At 41.8% G+C, this 20,188-nt stretch overlaps 1 protein-coding gene across 4 annotated transcripts in view; it reads left to right on the plus strand.

The window, feature by feature from the left end:
* Nucleotides 1-20,188, plus strand: part of ACSL5 (acyl-CoA synthetase long chain family member 5) — a 54,795-nt gene that overhangs the window by 21,214 nt on the left and 13,393 nt on the right. For all 4 annotated transcript variants that reach the window (XM_001146361.5, XM_001146649.6, XM_063781177.1 and 1 more), the window contains 11 exons: nucleotides 1,083-1,267; nucleotides 4,746-4,854; nucleotides 10,306-10,370; nucleotides 10,500-10,601; nucleotides 13,672-13,771; nucleotides 14,760-14,938; nucleotides 15,715-15,747; nucleotides 15,836-15,887; nucleotides 16,708-16,781; nucleotides 17,158-17,235; nucleotides 18,375-18,509. In XM_001146361.5, coding sequence (XP_001146361.1) covers nucleotides 1,112-1,267; nucleotides 4,746-4,854; nucleotides 10,306-10,370; nucleotides 10,500-10,601; nucleotides 13,672-13,771; nucleotides 14,760-14,938; nucleotides 15,715-15,747; nucleotides 15,836-15,887; nucleotides 16,708-16,781; nucleotides 17,158-17,235; nucleotides 18,375-18,509 — 1,083 coding nt within the window. In that variant the 5' untranslated portion in view covers nucleotides 1,083-1,111. The remainder of the gene's footprint in view (nucleotides 1-1,082; nucleotides 1,268-4,745; nucleotides 4,855-10,305; nucleotides 10,371-10,499; nucleotides 10,602-13,671; nucleotides 13,772-14,759; nucleotides 14,939-15,714; nucleotides 15,748-15,835; nucleotides 15,888-16,707; nucleotides 16,782-17,157; nucleotides 17,236-18,374; nucleotides 18,510-20,188) is intronic.

Consider the following 20,188-nt stretch of genomic DNA (forward strand, 5'->3'; position numbering starts at 1 on the left):
GGGTGAATTTGGACAAGTCACTTTATCCCAAAGCGTCCATTTGCTCTTCTGTGAAATACTACTTTATAGTGTTGTTTGGCCTAAATTAAACAAACCGTGCAAAAAGCCCAGCCCTGTGCCTGGCATACAGTGAGTGCTCATGTGTTTGCTGCTATTATATTCTCCTAATCCAGTTTGAAAGCTGTGAGGCAGCAACTTTCCAGGAAAAGATGGCTTCAGCAAGGGTATGTTCCTAGGACCTACCCTAAAGTTAGTCTCTCCTATTAGAGTAGTTTGAAGCTGAACTTGGCTGAAAACTATAAGAAAGGCTGGATTAGGGGAAGCCTTTGTTACTTTTAGTTTCTTGAGATCTCTTCTTGACCTAACTCTTCAATGCTCACCACGTGTCATCCATTCTCCAGCACTGTTTCTGTGTACCTGACTGTTTGCCTCACAGTAAAATGATTCCTCTGGGCTCCCTAGGCGAAAGGATGTTGGGCATAGCAAGTTGTAATGCTGTTGATCTCAGAAATCCTTCCGATGCTCCAAAAAATAAAGCAATGAGCAAGACATGTCTAGCCAGCAGGAAATATCCTTCATACAAAATGGTTAATTTCTAAAACCTGTGGCATCACCTTGGCAGATCTCTTCTGTTTGGTTTATACGGGGGAATCCAACTGGAAGAGTCCTTCCTGACCCTTGGTCTGCCTGGGCAGAGGAGGTACTGTCCTCTGACCATCAGATTATGTTGGGTCTAGCAGGCTGCCTTCTTCCAGGCTTTGTGCACCAACATTAAAAAGGCAGTCATTTCTCAAAATTGTTTGGGAAATGATTAACTTGTTTCCTTTGATCCTCCCTGCTCTGTGTGAGGACAGTCAAGTAGCAGGGGTGGAGAATGTGTTCTATTATTTTCAACAGTGCTAAGTAAACACTGGGGGAAATTCTGCCACTAGAGAGGTACAACTGTGTTTGAGGGTTTGAAGGCGTGTGCGTGTGTGTGTGTGTATGTGTGTGTGTGTGTCCTTCTGTAAACATAGAGCTATTGAGTACAAAAATATGGCCATTTCCTCTAAATTTTCTTTCCCCTGTTTTTTTTTTTTAAGGTCTGAATTTCCTGCTGCTGTTCACAAAGATGCTTTTTATCTTTAACTTTTTGTTTTCCCCACTTCCGACCCCGGCGTTGATCTGCATCCTGACATTCGGAGCTGCCATCTTCTTCTGGCTGATCACCAGACCTCAACCCGTCTTACCTCTTCTTGATCTGAACAATCAGTCTGTGGGAATTGAGGTAATTTACCAGTCATCCTTTTAGTTTGTCAACCTTCCTCAAACTCAAACTGTAACTCCAAACCTAGGGATAACTCATGAAGGGGATTGGGTGCAGCATGGGAAAGTAAAGTTTTCATGTTACCAATCAACAGGCAATATACAAATTTAAACTTCTATTACTGGCACATTTTCTTTTGTAATAAGGACAGTTGTATGATGTCAGTAATCTAGATTGGAGTTGGCAAACATAGCCATGAACAAAATCCATCTTTTTTTGTGCATCTGGCAAGTAAAGAATAGTTTTTACCTTTTTTAAGGGATGAGTTAAAAACAAAAATGGGAAAGATGAGGCATGTCCCACAAAGCCTAAAGTGTTTGCTGTCTAGCCCTTTGCAGAAGTAGTTTGACAACCCATGATCTAAATAATAGTGTCAGAACTTTGGGGACAGGATAACATTTTCATTGAGATACCCAGTGTCTGAGAACAATTAAGCCATTTCCTCCAGTTAAATTCTAGTTTGAGTTAAATTTATTTTTCTTAACACTATAAAAATTGAATTAGGCTCACTCCCCCGACTTTCAGCAAATTCCCCAGCTTCCTGTATCTATGAGCAAATTGAAAGTTCCAAGAATGTTCTCTTCGTTTATCCTTCCTTCTGCGCCCATGAATATCTTCATCTGTTTTCATCTTCTACCCTCTTCAGAGAAAAAAGCATTCCTGTTCCTTCACAAGGCTAATTTCTTCTGTTGTTTTTACAGTCTTCTCTTTCCAGGATAGAAGGAATCTTACTCCAAGCTACCTCTACTCTCCAGCTCCTCTCCCACCTGTGGGTACATCTGCATGTTCAATGTCTTCATTGACATCTTCCCGTCCTGCTGCATTCCACCACCACCTCTCATGCCTTTCCTTTCCCACCAGAGTTCTTTGAGAGTAGTTTGCTTATCGATTTCCTCTTCTGAACTTCAACCCACTGAGATCTGACCTCTTAAACCACTACCATCTCCTCCAAAGTGCTCTGAATCACTCATAACCTAACTTCTAAATTCAGTGACTTCTCTTTCAGCTTTCCTCTCAATTGACTTGAGACTTCTTTCTTGAAACTCCTCCTTTTGCCTTTTATAATATCATTCCATGAGATTTCTTCCTAATTTCAAAACAATCTTTCTTTGTCACTTCAGTTCTTTCCTCTCTTCATAATAGGGTTTTATTCTCAGCATCTCTTGATTCCTCTGCAGCAGGGGTTGGCAAACATATGCTGTAAAGGCCAGGCAGTAAATGGTATAGAATTTGCAGACCACATGGGCTCTTTTGCAACGACTCAATGCTGCTGTTGTAGAATAAGAGTACAGTACCAGACAACATGTAAACAAATGAGCATGACTGTGTTCCGATAAAAGTTTACTTATAAAGGCAGGTGGTAGGCCAGATTCAGCCTGCAGATTATAGTCTACCAAACCCTCATCTAAATTCTCACAGCTAAGAAAATACCTCCTCTTTTATGACTTGAAAATGTGCCTAAGTCTGTGACACTGAAATCTGATTTTCTATTCTGACCTCAGTGATGCTTAAGTAACTTAAGTTCTCCATGTCTCTTCATGCATGTTTTCTCCCTTCACACACACACACACACACACACACACACCCCTCCTTTCCTATTCTATTTCAGTTAAATGTATCTCTTCTTACCCAGTTGCCAAAGTTAATAGTCTGAAACATCTTGGATTCTTCCTTCTTCCTTGACTAGGCACTTAAACAGACAGCAAGACCCTGTCTTCCTTCACTAGACAAGGAACTTTATTCTTGCTATTTTCTGTCTTAACATGATGGCCCATGTAAATTTTCCCTGATGTCCTAGACTAAGTCAGATCTCTTGTTACATCCTCGTGTGTTTTCCTGTACTTTTATAGCTCTCACTTTGGATACTAATTTACATTGTTGAATGCTTATTTAATCGTTGCCTGTTCTTCTCTACACGAAACTTCATGAGAGTTGGACCACTGGACCACACCCGCAGCATCTGTTGTAGCTCCAGGGTCCATCCCAGGGCCCTGATCCTGTAGATCCAGCTGACATTTCAGATAGATTCCTAGCTACTCCCTTTTTCTTTTTTTTTTTTTAGAGGAAGTCTCGCTCTTGTCCCCCAGGTTGGAGTGCAAATGGTGTGATCTTGGCTCACTGCAACCTCCGCTTCCCAGGTTCAAGCGATTCTCCTGCCTCAGCCTCTCGAGTAGCTGGGATTACAGGTGCCTGCCACCACACCCAGCTAATTTTTGTATTTTTAATAGAAAGAGGGTTTCACCATGTTGGCCAGGTTGGTCTTGAACTCCTGACCTCAGATGATCCACCTGCCTTGGCCTCTCAAAGTGCTGAAATTACAGGCGTGAGCCACAGCGCCCAGCCAGCTAACCCCCTTTTTCTTGAATACGCCGTCCTCTAGCTGCCCACCCAACTCTGCACTGCATTTTCTTACCTCCATGCCTTTGCTCAGGCTGTTCCTCCACTCTGGAATTTTCTTTTTTCTCCTTTACCCTACCCAAATCATATCTTTTGCCAAATGCCTACTTGTCTTCAAAGTCTGTACTGAAATACCATTTCTTCTCTGTAATCTTTCTGCTTAATACAGAACTGGTTGCTTCATTCCCACCACTAATCCATTTCCTCCAAATTCATTATAGCATGTACATCATGGTATTATATTTGCATTTTTTCCTTATGACCTACCCATACTCCAACAACCGTAGTGTGTGAGGTGCTTAAGGGCAGCTATTTTGTCTTAACTCACATCTACAGTATGTACACAGTACCTAGAACACATAGTATGCATTCAGTAGAAGTTTAAACTCGATAAGATAAAAAAGATATAAAACTATACATATCATCTCTCCTCCATATACATACACACATGGATGCCGGGAGGGTTACCAAAAACATAACAGTGGCAATCTCTGGGTGGGATTACAGATCCACTTTTCTTAAGCCTTTATTACACTTTTGTATTTTCTTTTTTTTTTTTTTTCTGAGACGGAGTCTCACTCCATTGCCCAGGCTGGAGTGCAGTGGCGCAATCTTGCCTCACTGCAACCTCTGCCTCCCCGGTTCAAACAATTCTCCTGTCTCAACCTCCCAAGTAGCTGGGACTACAGGCATCTGCCGCCATGCCTGGCTAATTTTTGTATTTTTAGTAGAGACGGGGTTTCATCCTGTTGGTCAGGCTGGTCTCGAACTCCTGACCTCAGGTGATCCACCCGCCTCAGCCTCCCAAAGTGCTGGGATTACAGGCGTGAGCCACCGAGCCCAGCCACTTTCCTATTTTCTAAAATGTCTACGATGTAAACATACTATGATTTGGGGATTTTTAAAAATCAATTGACTAGCGAAGAGAACATTCCCGTGACCTCAAAATCGGCATTTATGGTCTCTTTAATTCAATTCATAAAGGTTTTGGAAAGAGTGAGGGGAGACTTGAACTTGGCCTAAACTTGGTCTTGTGTCTTAGGGAGGAGCACGGAAGGGGGTTTCCCAGAAGAACAATGACCTAACAAGTTGCTGCTTCTCAGATGCCAAGACTATGTATGAGGTTTTCCAAAGAGGACTCGCTGTGTCTGGTAAGCCTGGTGGTCTGTCCTTGCCTGAAGAAGACAAGGTGAGGTCTGTGGCCCATCTCTCTTTCTCTGTCTCACTTCTAAAACCCCAGCTATTTAGATGCAGTGATCCAAGTAGAATCGCAACATGCAAAATAGAGGCAGCATTAGAACATAGTATTAGGATGGGTGTTGGAAGCAGTGTCAGACGGACTTAGGTTTGAAACCTGGTTCTTCCATTTCCAGCTTCATAACCTTGTGCAGACCACTTTGCTTCTCTGAATCTGTTTCTCAACACAAGAAGAACGTCCCTGCCAAAACTGTTGTTAAAGGGTCAAGGAGATAATAATATAGGACAGTATCTTTAACTCACTAGTACCTCATATTTGTTTAGAAACATGCCTTTCATTAATGTAATTCCCTGCATTTACAGATAGACAATCTGAGCCAGGACTAGCAGTCCAGGATTCCTGATGTCTTACCTTGTCCTTAACTCTGATACCATCCTACTGACCAAAGTTAGCACTTCTTTGGACTTTTTTAGAGACTACCAAATGGGCTTTGACACGTTCATTTGGAATACATCAAGCCTTAATATTTATATCTTATATCATTGAACATAATGCCTGGCACACACACGTTTACTTTTAAAAGCTACTGGCTTATAGCTCTTTCTGTGCCTTTGGTCTTTTGGGTGACATTCTGGCCGTGTAACTTTTATCCGTCCCTTGACTTCTGCATGTTAACTAAGACTAAGAGCATATTCATAGCCAACTCCTGTCAAGTGTTAACTATACAATAGCTACTGCACATATATTACTTCATCTTCCCTAAACCATAGAGAGTGGTTACTATCACTGCCATTTTTAAAGATGAGGACCCAGACTCACAGCTTCAAGACCATTACAAAGGTCATAGAACTAGAAAATGTCAGAGCTGATAGGAAAATCTAAGTGTGTCTGTTTGACTCGGTTGTTCTATTTTAGGTTAGCTCTTAAGTGTTTTATAAAAGTAGTTCCTCCTCCAGACAATGAAAGATTTATTGTCAAGAAAACATCTATCTGAAGACTCCGATGGGGCCTGTACTTAGTATATCTGGCTCCAAATCAGCATTTACTTATAGACTTCATGCAAATAACAAATAAAAACAAACCAAACATCAGTTTCTTTACTTCTCTGGCAATTTAAGATAGTATATGTCTAATACAGTATAATTTCCTTTGGGGTTTTTTCCTTTTTTTTCAGAGACGGGATCTTGCTCTGTCACCCAGGCTAGAGTGCAGTGGTGTGATAGAATATAGCTCACTACAACTTTAAATTCTTGGACTCAAGCAATCCTCTCACCTCAGCTTCCCAAGTAGCTAGGACTACAGGCATGTGCTGCCACACCTGGCTAATTTTTTTTTTCCTTTTTTTCTTTTCTTTTCTTTTTTTTTTTTTTTTTTGAGATGGAGTCTCGCTCTGTTGCCCAGGCTGGAGTGCAGTGGTGCAATCTTGGCTCATGGCAACCTCCGCCTCCCAGGTTCAAGCAATTCTCTGCCTCAGCCTCCCGAGTAGCTGGGATTACAGGCACCTGCCACCATGCTTGGCTGATTTTTGTATTTTTAGTAGAGATGGGGTTTCACCATCTTGGCCAGGCTGGTCCTGAACTCCTGACCTGGTGATCCACCCACCTTGACCTCCCAAAGTGCTGGGATTACAGGTGTAAGCCACCGTGCCCGGCCTACACCTGGTTAATTTTTTTAATTTTTTGTAGAGACAAGGTCTCACTATGTTGTCCAAGCTAGTCTCAGACTGACTTCAAGAGATAACCCCCTCCCCGACTCCAGCCTCCCAAAGTACTGGGATTACAGGAGTGGGCCACTATGCTCAGCTCTAGTGATTTTCTGTTTTTAGAAGTTTTCTTTGTTGAGGATGTGTTGTTATTGTGACTAAAACAAGCCATTTAGCAAGTGATATGTGGCACATGAGAGATATAATTTAGGATTTTTTTTAAAATACTAAATCCTAAACCAATACCATTGAAATAGCTTCTCATGGAAGCAGGCGTGAGAAATCTAGTGTGGCTACTTACATAGAAAAATGATAGCCAGGCATGGTGGTGGTGCCTGTAATCCCAGCCACTTGGGAGGCTGAGGCAGGAGAATCACTTGAACCTGGGAAGTGGAGGCTGCAGTGAGCCGAGATCGCGCCACTGCACTTCAGCCTGGGTAACAGAGGGACACTCCATCTCAAAAAAATAAAAAAAGAAAAATGACACTTCTGGTCCTATCTGGGGTTGCATACATTAGCCTTAGCTAGTAGTTTGTTTATCTTGAGACTCACTTGGGGCTACTGTTTAAAATATATATCTTCTGGTTACACCTTAGGTTCACTGAATTAAATTTCCAGATAATGAAACCTAAAAATCCTCAGGAAGCTTTGTATTTTTAGCAACACTTCCAGGGGATTCTGTATACCAGAGTTGGAATTCTACTTAGTTTAGAGGGACAACTTTGCCAAGAATTTGTTAATGGATGGGCTCTTTGTAGATGGCCACAGCTTAGAACAGAACAGGTCTGAGTTGACTAAGTTAATGAAAGGCTAGGCTGTTGCCTGGTCAGGCATTTGGCTAGTAGGCTGAAGCTGATCAAGTCACAGAGTTTAATGAGACCTGAGTTGTTGCCCCTTTGGGCTAATTATTTGACTTATTCCTTAGACACCAGCCTCTGCTAGCATTTTTATCAATCAAGAGGTGATAAGATACAGTATAATTCCTTCCTGGAACTCTCTCTCTCCTTTCTTTCTTTCTTTTTCTTTCTTTCTCTTTCTTTCCTTCTTTCTTTCTTCCTTCCTTTCTTTCTTTTTCTTTCTTTCCTTCTTTCTTTCTTTCCTTTTCTTTCTTTCTTTCCTTCTTTCCTTCCTCCCACCTTCTCTTTCTTTCTCTCTCTCTCTCCTTCTGTCTTTCTTTCTTCAGGGTCTGGCTCTGTTGCCCAGGCTGGAGTGCAGTGGCACGATCTAAGCTCACTGCAACCTCCACCTCCTGGGCTCAAGCCATTCTTCCACCTCAGTCTCCCAAGTAGCTGGGACTACAGGCTCATGCCACCACCCATGGCTAATTTTTTATATTTTTTATAGAGATGGAGTTTTGCCATGTTGCCCAGGCTGGTCTTGAACTCTTGAGCTCAAGTGATCTGCCAACCTCTGCCTCCCAAACTGCTGGGATTACAGGCATGAGCCACTGTGCCCAGCCCCCAGTATACTTTCTTAGACATTCATCAGCTCTACCACTTGCTGAGTGAGCTTAACCAAGCTGTCTCAGTCCTTCATAATTCTTAGTACAATACAAATGATAATAGCTGGGAAGATGAGTTAATGTGCCTGGCATGGAGTAAGCATTTAATAAATGGTAGCTATCATTAGTGATTAATGTTAGTACAAATGATCTCAATGGTAGACCACCCAAGACACACACCCTGGGGGAGCAAGTGGCTTCCACTCTGACAAAGCCATGCTTCAGGGAAAGTTAGTCTGAGACGTTACTTCTAAGGCTTTCATGCAGCTGTTTCAATTGGAAGCAAAAGTACTAATGTTTTCTGTACACAGCCTCCTCATTCATTTTTATATCTCTTTAATCAGAGTGGGTATCTCTTTCCTGCTTTCCTTCCTTTTTTTTCCATCTCTTAGTCTAGAAGTCCACTTACTTGCCTCCGAATTCCTAGTAACTCTCTTTCTGAATAATTCCTTTTGGCAAGACCTGAATTCCTCTTAGCAGTTTGACTAGATCCTCTCTATACATTTTCCTGCCCTTCTACTTGTCTACTTATAACAACCTCCTTCCGGCTTAGACGTGAGGGCTTCTAAGCCACTTAGTGTGTTCTTCAGCCTAATACCACTACTTCCTTGACTTAGCTTTAAAAGCTGAGATGCCATTTATTCTTGTAAATGGATGTTCCCAAACTTATTTTAAGTAAGGCTGAGTAGTTTAGATATTCAGAAGTTTAATTCTTTTATTGTCAAATGCAAGATGTAAATTGGAAAAATACTGAAGACAAATGCATGAGTGTGTGCACACCTCTGTGTGTGTTTCCGTGTTTTTTTTACAAGCCTTGGTATCTTAGAAGATACTCTCATACAAATGGGCAAAGTACATGAACAAACAAGTCATGAAAGTAAATAAAACCTAACAAGGAAAAAGGTCCCACTTTACTAGCTGTTAAAGAAACTTAGACTATAGTAATAACCTTTCAAACCTATCAAACCTGAAAATATTTTCGTTTTGTTTTGTTTTGAGACTGAGTTTTGCTCTTGTTGCCCAGGCTGGAGTGCAATGGCACGATCTCAACTCATTGCAACTTCCACCTCCCGGGTGAGGCAATTCTCCTGCCTCAGCCTCCCCAGTAGCTGGAATTACAGGCATGTGCTGCTGCACCCAGCTAATTTTGTATTTTTAGTAGAGACGGGGTTTCTCCATGTTGGGCAGGCTGGTCTTGAACTCCCAACCTCAGGTGATCTGCCCGCCTTGGCCTCCCAAAGTGCTGGGATTACAGGCATGAGCCACTGCGCCCAGCCTTGAAGATAGTTTTTAAAGACGCTATTAGCGGTCTAGGAGAGTGTGTTAAAACTTGATATGATAGGAGAAAAGTGAATTGTCACATCTGCTCAAGTAAGCAGTGTGGTCTAGGTATCAAAAGCCTGACTGTTCTGAGCCCCTATTCCCTTCCCTTATTATATTTTAGGGGCTCTATTCTAAGGAAATGGTCTAAATTTAAAAGGATCAATTTGAAAATATTTAGCGTAATTTAAAGTGTCAAGCTTGAAAACAATCTAAATACCCACGATGAAATAAAGTCAACTACAATAGAACCCTTCATCGACTGGCCATTGAAACCACTACAGAGAAGAGATAATGACATGAAAATACTTAGGTCAGATTGGGAGAGGAAGCAAGGTATCAAAGTATTATATTCATTCTATACATGGGGAATGAACATAACTGTCAAACTATGCAAAAGGGCCATGGAATAATATATCAGTGTTAATAATGGTATTTGGGTGATGAGATTGATGATTCATATTTTAACTTTTTTATATCTTTATGAGCATAGTTTTTATTGTAGGGAAGTTCAATCCAAGATTGTTCAATACAAGCTGTTTGTGTTTACTTGTAGGCTTTCACTTGGTCATGTTTTGTGGGCTAACCCCATATGGATGGCTTTCTCTGAATGTCTACATTATCATGGAGGTTACATATTCAACACTGAACCACTCCTGTTTTGTGTAGCATTTCCTAAATGTTTCAAGTATAGTTTATAGGACTCTTCATTTTTGAGGACTCAGTGCTTTCTGACTTTGAATTTCCTGGACATATAAGAGAAGCTCAAATCCTTGTTGGACTTATCCTTTGTGTCTTGCCCCTTCTTAATCTCCTTTTAGCTTCCTTGGTCCAGAGAATTTGCAACTGGAGTTGATTTTCTTTTAATATTATGTTTTTAGACAATGGGCCCTGCTTGGGATATAGAAAACCAAACCAGCCCTACAGATGGCTATCTTACAAACAGGTAAGTTGAGTCCATGTTTTTAGACAGATTCTTTCTAACATAGTATTCTGAACTACGGGATACGATATTGGTCAGTTTTTGGTCTTGACCTCTTCTCTCTCTCTCTCACCCCATCTCTCTTTTTTGTAGGTGTCTGATAGAGCAGAGTACCTGGGTTCCTGTCTCTTGCATAAAGGTTATAAATCATCACCAGACCAGTTTGTCGGCATCTTTGCTCAGAATAGGCCAGAGGTAACTATGTTGAAGTTAATTAAAGGAAATGAGTCAGGGTTAAGTTTAAAAACTTCAAATGCTATTCCCCGTCCAGCATTCCAACACTTGTTAATGCCTTACCAAAGCTATTGTTAAAATTTTCTAATGCTTATTCTGCTTGAAAGAGTTACCACTCAGAACCTATTTAATTTCTGGTTAAGTGTCTGGCACTCTCACCTAGGTGTTTGGACTTCTCTTTTTTCTCAGCCTATCGTGTGTTTTTTGAAGTCAGTCTGATTGTTACACGAGGAAAATAAGGAAGCTAGGAGGGACCGCCAAATAAGATCTTGAAGATATTGTGGAAAGTATGTATTAGTATTAGAACTGAAACTTGCAATTTGTAATTGAACTAGTAAATTCAGCCATTCATTGCTACTGAGTCTGGCCATAGCTATCTTTCCACAGTGAGTTGGAAGCAGATTTTAGACAGTAAGATGACAGAATCAAGCTTATCTCCAAGTTTTGGTTAAGTCATTAGGCACATTATCCCCAGAGGAAGTCTTTTTATGCTTCAAACGCTCCCTAGAAATGCAGCATATGATACATATAACATACAAAATCTGTGTTAACTGTCTGTGTTATCAGCAAGGCTTCCAGTCGACAGAAGCCATTAGTAGTTAAGTTTTGGGGGAGTTAAGTTCTATGTGGATCTTGTTGAAAGTTCACAAACTGTAAGTTCCAGTTCTAATGCTAATACAAATATAAAAATATTCACCTACATTTTTAGGTGAATCTGCATACTCCATTCTTGTCACAGTCAGCCTCAATAGAAAAAGGTTCCCTTGACTCTAGTTTAGGAACTTAACACCTAATCTGATACAGTTAATCCTTGAACAACATGGGGGTTAGGACCACTGCCTATTCAGTAAAAAGATCCACAGATAACTCCCCCAAAACTTAACTACTAATAGCCTTCCTTTATGATAATATAGGTAGTTGATTAACACATATTTTGTATGTTATATGTATTGTATACTGCTTTCTTACAATATAGTAAGCTAGAGAAACAAAAATGTCATTAAGAAAATGATAAGGAAGAGAAAATGTATATACTATTCATTAGGTGGAAATGGATCATTATAAAGGTCTTTTGGGTTGGGCCGGAGGAGGGGTGACAGGGAGACAGGATTCAGTCCATAACATCTACATTGATATTTAAGGCCCATCCCTAGCAGATTCCTACCTACCTTTCCAGTTTTATTTCCTGTAGTCTTCAAGCTTGCTAATGTGTATCCACACAATGATGTCATGCTGTCTGTATTAGTTCGTTATCACACTGTTACGAAGAAATACCTGAGACTGGGTAATTTATAAAGGAAAGAGGTTTAATTGACTCACAGTTCTGCAGTGCTGGGGAGTCCTCAAGAAACTTAACAATCGTGGCGGAAGGGAAAGCAAACATGTCCTTCTTCACGTGGTGGCAGGAAAGAAAAGGATGAGAGCAAAGGGGGTGGAAAGCCCCTTATGAAATCAGATCACATGAGAACTCACTCACTGTCACGAGAACAATGTATTAGTCTGTTTTTATGCTGCTGATAAAGACATACCTAAGACCTGGAAGAAGAGGAGGTTTAATTGGACTTACAGTTCCACATGGCTGGTGAGGCCTCAGAATCATGGCAGGAGGCAAAAGGCACTTCTTACTTCGTGGCAGCAAGAGAAAATGAGGAAGAAGCAAAAAGTGGAAACCCCTGATAAACCCATCAGATCTCACGAGACTTATTTACTATCATGAGAATAGTACAGGAAAGACCAGCACCCATGATTGAATTACCTCCCCCTGGGTCCCTCCCACAACACATGGGAATTCTGGGAGATACAATTCAAGTTGAGATTTTATTTTATTTATTTATTTATTTATTTTTTGTGAGACGGAGTTTCACTCTGTTGCCAGGCTGGAGTACAGTGGTGCCATCTCAGCTCACTGCAACCTCCACCTCCCGGGTTCAAGCAATTCTTCTGCCTCAGCCTCCCGAGTAGCTGGGATTACAGGCACATGCCACCACGCCCAGCTAATTTTTGTATTTTTAGTAGAGACAGGATTTCACCATGTTGGCCAGGATGGTCTCAATCTCTTGACCTTGTGATCTTCCCATCTCGGCCTCCCAAAGTGCTGGGATTACAGGCATGAGCCACTGCACCCGGCCTCAAGTTGAGATTTGAATGGGTACGCAGCTAAACCACGTCAAACAGTATGAGGGTAACCACCCCCATGATTCAATTACCTCCCACTGGGTTCCTCCCACGACACATGGGGATTATGGGAACTACCATTCAAGATGAGATCTGGATGGGGACACAGCCAAACCATATCACTATTCTTTGTTCATTCACTTCCTTCTTTTAATCTACCTCTACCTCCATAACCAAATCCTACTAGTCCTCTAAAGCCCTGCCCAGTTTTCATCAGTTTCCCACAAGCAGTCCCAAATAGCTTTGCCTCACCCTTGGAAGTGATCTCTGACACCCTAAGGCTCCTAATGCCTTCCATACCTCTTACGGATGGAACTTATCACACTCTGCCTTTGTATTCTGGTCTACCTTTGTATTGCAGTTGTCTCTGTGCCTTTCTTATCTCCCTTATTTAATTGTACTTTATAGCAGTATTTGCAACTGTCCCTATGGCCCCACAGTGATTTTTTTTTTTTTTACATAAAAGTCAACAAATAAGTAATCCCAGCACTTTGGGAGGCCCAGGTAGGCAGATAGGTTGAGCCTAGGAGTTTTATGCGAGAATGGGAAACATGGTGAAATCCTGTCTCTACAAAAAATACAAAAATTAGCTTGACATAGTGATGTGTGCCTGTAGTTCCAGCTACTCAGGAGGCTGAGGTGGGAGGATTGCTTGATCCTGGAAGGTTGAGGCTGCAGTGAGCTATGATCACACCACTGCACTCCAGCCTGGGCAGCAGAGTGAGGCACTGTCTCAAAAAAAAAAAAAAGCAAAACAAAACAAGACAAAAAACCAGATAGCATTTGTTGGCTGAATGACTGAACTGGTACTCTTCAGTGTGCCCTCCAGTCCTTACTTGAACTTCTCTCTGTACAGTGGATCATCTCCGAATTGGCTTGTTACACGTACTCTATGGTAGCTGTACCTCTGTATGACACCTTGGGACCAGAAGCCATCGTACATATTGTCAACAAGGGTAAAATTTTGCTGTTACATTACAACTTGATTCTTTCTCAATGCTGAATATTTCTTCAATTTCTGCTTTTTTGTTTATTTGTTTGTTTGTTTAAGCAAACTTGAAATGCTGTGGTCGGAAAATGTTCAAGTCTTTCTAGTTTTGTAGTACTTAGGATATAATTTTCAGGAAAGCTACAAAAAGCCCATGAAGCAGAGATACACACAGAAAGAAGTTTCAATGACATGCTTCAGGGTGACATGGTATGATGATATAGAGACAAGACTACTCACTCTGAACACACTAGATAAAAGCCCAGAGAGTGAGCTTAATTGACTTAATCACAGTAAAGCTACAGATTTAATTTCCTACCTTTGTAAATCCAAGTCAATACAGTTAACCAGCATGTACCAATGTCCATGGTGAGTCTGCAGAAAATAATTGTCGTTGTTAGAGAAACAAGTCCAAATTTGATGGGCAAGTAACAGCCCTTTCACATATCCAACATGTTACCTTCTGTCATGGGACTAGTAGATTAAGTGAGTAAGTCCATTTGCACAGTAAACATCATTTGAAACTTTAAACATGCATCAAAGCAAATGCTAAAATTTAGAATTATAAAATACTTGTCAGCTAAAAATCCTATTTGCCCCCTCCTTTTTCTTCTATTCCCTACTATCCTCCTCAAAATAAAACACAGTGTTAGAACCACACCTCAGTAACCTGTTTAGGTTATCTGAATGACTTCTTAAGCAGAAGGAATTCTGTGGTTCCTCTAGAAACTGTAAAATCTGCTGGCACAGTTCAAGAACATGTGCTTCTGTTTCAGTTAAGTTCATTTATCATCAATGGAATGTTTCAGGTTGTACATTATAAATCTGATTTGCAGGTGTAATCTCCTTTGGACACCTGTTAGCTTTGAAAACTTTTTAAACCTCTTCCTTCTTGCAAGGCAATCAGGTACTTAGCAGAGAGAGGGAATGACCTCTGGTTCTATTTTGGCTTTCAGCTGATATCGCCATGGTGATCTGTGACACACCCCAAAAGGCATTGGTGCTGATAGGGAATGTAGAGAAAGGCTTCACCCCGAGCCTGAAGGTGATCATCCTTATGGACCCCTTTGATGATGACCTGAAGCAAAGAGGGGAGAAGAGTGGAATTGAGATCTTATCCCTATATGATGCTGAGGTATGGATCTGAAATTTAGCTTGCAGCTCCAATGCTGGTTCAACACCTTGGGCAACTTGCAAGATACCTTCCCAAGAGGACAGGGTTCTTGTTCTCCAGGGGTGGCACGTGAGGAGTAAATTAGACTCATGCTGTGAAGCTCTGAGAATAATTTCCACAAGACAACTTTGAAACTCATGCCAGGAGAGGACAAAGTTCTGTGGCCAGCTGTATGGACTTCTAAGTGGATAATATATAAATAGGGGTTTAGTAATAGTTAAAGATGTGGTTCCTGGAGCCAGGCTGCTTGGGTTCGCATGCCAGCTCCACATCTGTTAGGCAACCTTGGGCAATCTCATCTCCCTTCTCTCGGTCCGTAAAATGGTGACAAAAATAATCACTACCTCACAGAGGTCTTGTAAAGAGTTAGCTTAATTCATATATGTAGATTTCTCAGGACAGTGATGGATATGTAATAAGCTCTGAAAATGTTAGCTATTCATTTCTTTCGAAAAAGATTTAGTTAGGGCCCTAGATGACTGAAACTTAAGAGTACAATGGGAAGTTTGAACATGCAATCTACCCTCTATAGGTAGATGATTTTCTAGAGAAATCTTATGCTCTTCCCTGGGGCTTCCATTGTTCCTGAATGTTGGCTTCTGGTCCTGATCCAGGTTGGAATTTTGCTTATATTCCCATAGAGATGTTCTCACGGGAAAGGGAGGGAGAGGGCCACATTTATCACACTCTGTCCATCTCAACTAATGTCTTTCTTTCTTGGTTTTCCATTCATATAGAACCTAGGCAAAGAGCACTTCAGAAAACCTGTGGTAAGTTTTCTTCTGCCTGAATTTGAGCCTTGCCATAGTCAACTCTCAAAGTTCATGGTGGAATAAGCCCTTGTGCTTCCTCCTCCAGCCTCCTAGCCCAGAAGACCTGAGCGTCATCTGCTTCACCAGTGGGACCACAGGTCAGTGCCCATGAAACTGAACCTTAGACCCCTGGTCAGCCAAGAACATGGCTTCAATTCTTGGCCACTGGTAGGCTGGTAAATACTCCCTCTAAAGAGCCCTATACTTAGGGGCTCACAGCCTAAGGCTTCTAAGTGTGAATTCCCAAATGGAAAAACATAAACATAAGTAAATACACTTTATTTAATATACTGGGAGGTGTTTACATTCAATAGATTTCAGGGGTCTTAAAGATGATGTCAGAAAGTCCTTTCCCCTGCCCCCACCAACCCACCACTCTCTTGATTTGACACCGCTGGGATGGTTTCATTCAATCAAGATAACTCAGTGATAGTTCCCCATAAAGGGCTTCAACCCCACCCTACATCCACCCATCTGTTAGAATGCTTAATAGTTTTTAATGTGGTCCATCATGGTCTACAGTTATATTCTTTCTAGTGTGCCCAGTTTATAAGGTTTATAACCATATTACTAGATAATATTGGTAGATCTGGAATTCCAAACATATAAACAGCATGAGACATGGGGTAGAGGGACAAGGAGGGTTAACTTGAATTTTTCTTTGCAGCTGTGCTTCTATCTGAAATCATGGCTGTGCTCTGCGTAGTAGTAGAAGGCTAACGATGCATTCAGCAGTAGAATCTCCGGGGGCATTAATTATTCCTAAACAGAGGCATATACCATCCACAAAAAGACACAGTGACAGGAAATGCTCTTGGCCTTCTGGAATAAAACCAATTGAATCTAGTTTCTTTCAAGGCCAAAGGCTACCTATTAGCTACATAAAGTATCTTTCTCTCCACCTCTTATTTCCTACAGGTGACCCCAAAGGAGCCATGATAACCCATCAAAATATTGTTTCAAATGCTGCTGCCTTTCTCAAATGTGTGGAGGTCAGTGGTCAGTTGAAAAAGAGGCTCTCATTAAAATGTGAATCTGTCATAAGATTTTTATTTTTGAGGTTAGAGCAGGCAGACACACATACACACACACACACACACACACACACACACACATTAAAGGCCGGAGTGTGGACAAACACCAGCGTGTTCTTTGTTTAGAGGACTGTACATTTTCAAGCCTTGGTCTTTTAGGATCACTGCAAATTTCTACACTATATGCAGTTCAAGGCATCTCAGATCTACACAGTGTACCGCCTATACAGCTGTCTGTGGTAGTCCTGGGAGGAGGTAGTTTTAAACTCTCCATTGGAATTGAAAGTTGGCATTAATCTCATGTTGCCTCCTCTTACTTCCCTGGCCTACATAGCATGCTTATGAGCCCACTCCTGATGATGTGGCCATATCCTACCTCCCTCTGGCTCATATGTTTGAGAGGATTGTACAGGTGAGTGTTCTGTGTTCCTAGCGGTATGTGGCAAGGGGGTCCTGACTTGCTATCACATGTTTATTCCAAAGGCAGCTACACAGTATTTACTGTCCTTTCTCCGGTGTGAGAGGCGCAGGCAAGGAGTTGGCTCATGGGAGCCCTAATCATGGCATGGCCCCTCATTTCCTGCAGAGTCTTCCTCTGCTAAGTCTGCATGTGTCCAGGGAGGATAGTACTTGCTCCTGCCTTCATGGGGGTGTGTGAGTCTAGTGACATCACAGCTAGGAGCTTACTATCTATCTGCCCTTAATTCTGAGCTGACACAAGACATTGTCTTCTTTTTAAATTTTATTTTGGTTAGAATTTTTGAAAAGATCTAGGATTAGAGAAAAGGAAGTTCCCTACAGAGGATCAGGGAAGGAGCATTTGATCTACATAAGGTGTGAGATGTCCCCCGCGCCGGTTTTTGCACCACACCTGAGTGTGTAAGGTGGTGCTGTCAGCATGGTGCGCACCGGAGGAGGTCTGCTCTTCTGTGAGTGGACTCCAGGCTTTTCAGGCTATTTTGAGGCTGATTTGAGAACCAAGGGCCGTGTCAGCCTTTCAAAAACGCAGGTAGTGTGGTTGGAAAGTTCTCTCTCTGCTCCTCGCTACCCCCAAATGCCTCTTCAACAAGCTCATGGTTGATGCCTAAAATGCCAAAATGCAAGATTCAGTTCTTTGGGCTGAAGTAATGATATTTGATTCATAAAAAAATTGATTCTAAGAAACCTTAAAAAATATTTTAACATAATTTATGAAATTGTGATGGTCTTACGATTGAAGGCAGGTTCTGCTTTAATTGGCAGTGCTTTCTTAGTGCCACATAATGAATTGCGTCTTACAAAGGATGATTATCTTAGACTGTCACACAGACCTGTGGTGGAGTCTGGGGGACCACACAGTCTCAATATCTGTCTTATCTGTCATGCCACCACAACAGAAATAAATGTCCATCCTTTCTTGGGGGAAGGTTCTCAGAGTCCTGAATTGGGAGGGAGGTGCTGTGCAAGAAAAGTGTCTGTGTGCCACAGCCCACTTCCCAAATTCCTTCCAAGACAGGTCCCCACTGAAGGGGTCGTTTGCCTCTAAGCTCTATAATTTGGTTTTGTTTTCAGGCTGTTGCGTACAGCTGTGGAGCCAGAGTTGGATTCTTCCAAGGGGATATTCGGTTGCTGGCTGACGACATGAAGACTTTGAAGCCCACATTGTTTCCCGCGGTGCCTCGACTCCTTAACAGGATCTACGATAAGGTACTAACTTTCAGCTGAAGGGACTGTCTGTGACTTGGGCCTGCACGAAGGAACTCTGTACTACTATGAGATTTACTCCACCTCTACCTCCACCCTCTACAAGTATCTACGTAAAGCCGTGTGTAAATACAATCCCCGCCAGGTGTGGTGGCTCACTTCTGTGATCTCAGCACTTTGGGAGGCCAAGGCAGGCAGATTGCCTGAGGTCAGGAGTTCGAGACCAACCTGGCCAACATGGTGAAACCCTGTATCTACTAAAAATACAAAAATTAGCTGGACGTGGTGGGGAGCACCTGGGATCTCAGCTACTTGGGAGACTGAGGCAGGAGAATTGCTTGAACCCGGGAGGCGGAGGTTGCAGTGAGCCAAGATCACGCCACTGCACTCCAGCCTGGGCAACAGAGCAAGACTCCATCTCAAAAAATAAATAAAAATAAAATTTAAAAATGAAAAATAAATAAGTGCAATCCCCTTTTCCTTGGATAAGATGACTTGGACCTGATCTGAAGAAAGCTTGACTAAGAGACTTGGGGGGCCCCTCAGGGTTCAGCAGACATCTTGGGAAGTTGTTCCCTTTCTGAAGTGCCAGGCCCCATGATATACATTTCAGATGCATCCTCTCATTGAATCCTCACAAAATCATAGTAAATCATACTTACACCTATTATTTCTAACTTATGATGAGGAAAATGAGCCTCAGAGGTTAAATAACCTGCCCAGAGTCACATCTAATAAGGGGTAGGGCAGAATTAAGCTTTCAGTAGTCATGTTTCAGTAGACATGTCGGCTAGTCATGTTGATGACTAGCACTGCTCTATTTTTCACTAGAAATTACAGAATGGTGATTTCTGTAATTCTGTCTTCCTCTTGCATTCATTAGCTGAGATTCTTCCATAAAACCTGGTGAATATTTGATTCTTTTTATTTATCAATCTTCAGAAGAATGGATTTGTGCCTCAGCAATCTTCAAAAGTAGCCAATGAGATTTTCTCTTTGTATTTTTAGGAATTCATAATTTTCAGATTTTTTTTTAAATTTCAGTGATTCTTTTTTTTTTTTTTTCTTTTTTTGAGACAGAGTCCCACTCTGTCACCCAGGCTGGAGTGCAATGGCACGATCTCAGCTCACTGCAACCTCCGCCTCCTGGGTTCAAGTGATTCTCTTGCCTCAGCCTCCTGAGAGCTGGGATTATAGGCGTGCACTACCACACCCAGCTGATTTTTTAATATTTTTTAGTAGAGATGGGGTTTCACCATATTGGCCAGGCTGGTCTCGAACTCCTGACCTCAAGTGATCACCCTACCTCAGCCTCCCAAATTGTTAGTCTTTCTTCTTGATCTTCTAACTGCCCCATCGTGGCAGTTGGGAACCCTCATCAAGTTGCTCATGTGTCCTTTTGACAATACCCCTGTAGCCTCTGATAGCTTCCTTGGTTTCTGGCACAAGATGTCTCAACCTCATCTTGTATATTTCTCACCCAATTCTTAGAGTGTCTGATTGCTTCAGGGAGCCGTTGAAGCTATTTGAACCCAGGCAATATATTATGTGATGATTCCTCGGGCTGAGATCCATGAGGAAGTAATGCATGGCCATTCTTCACATGCTTTGGAACCCTCCCCCACCTCCCCAACCACCTCCAAGATTTTAACTCTTCCTTTCACTCTTAGGACTCTCAGCAG

This window comes from Pan troglodytes, chromosome 8 (genome assembly GCF_028858775.2).
Source record: "Pan troglodytes isolate AG18354 chromosome 8, NHGRI_mPanTro3-v2.0_pri, whole genome shotgun sequence".
Taxonomy (NCBI): Eukaryota; Metazoa; Chordata; class Mammalia; order Primates; family Hominidae; genus Pan; species Pan troglodytes.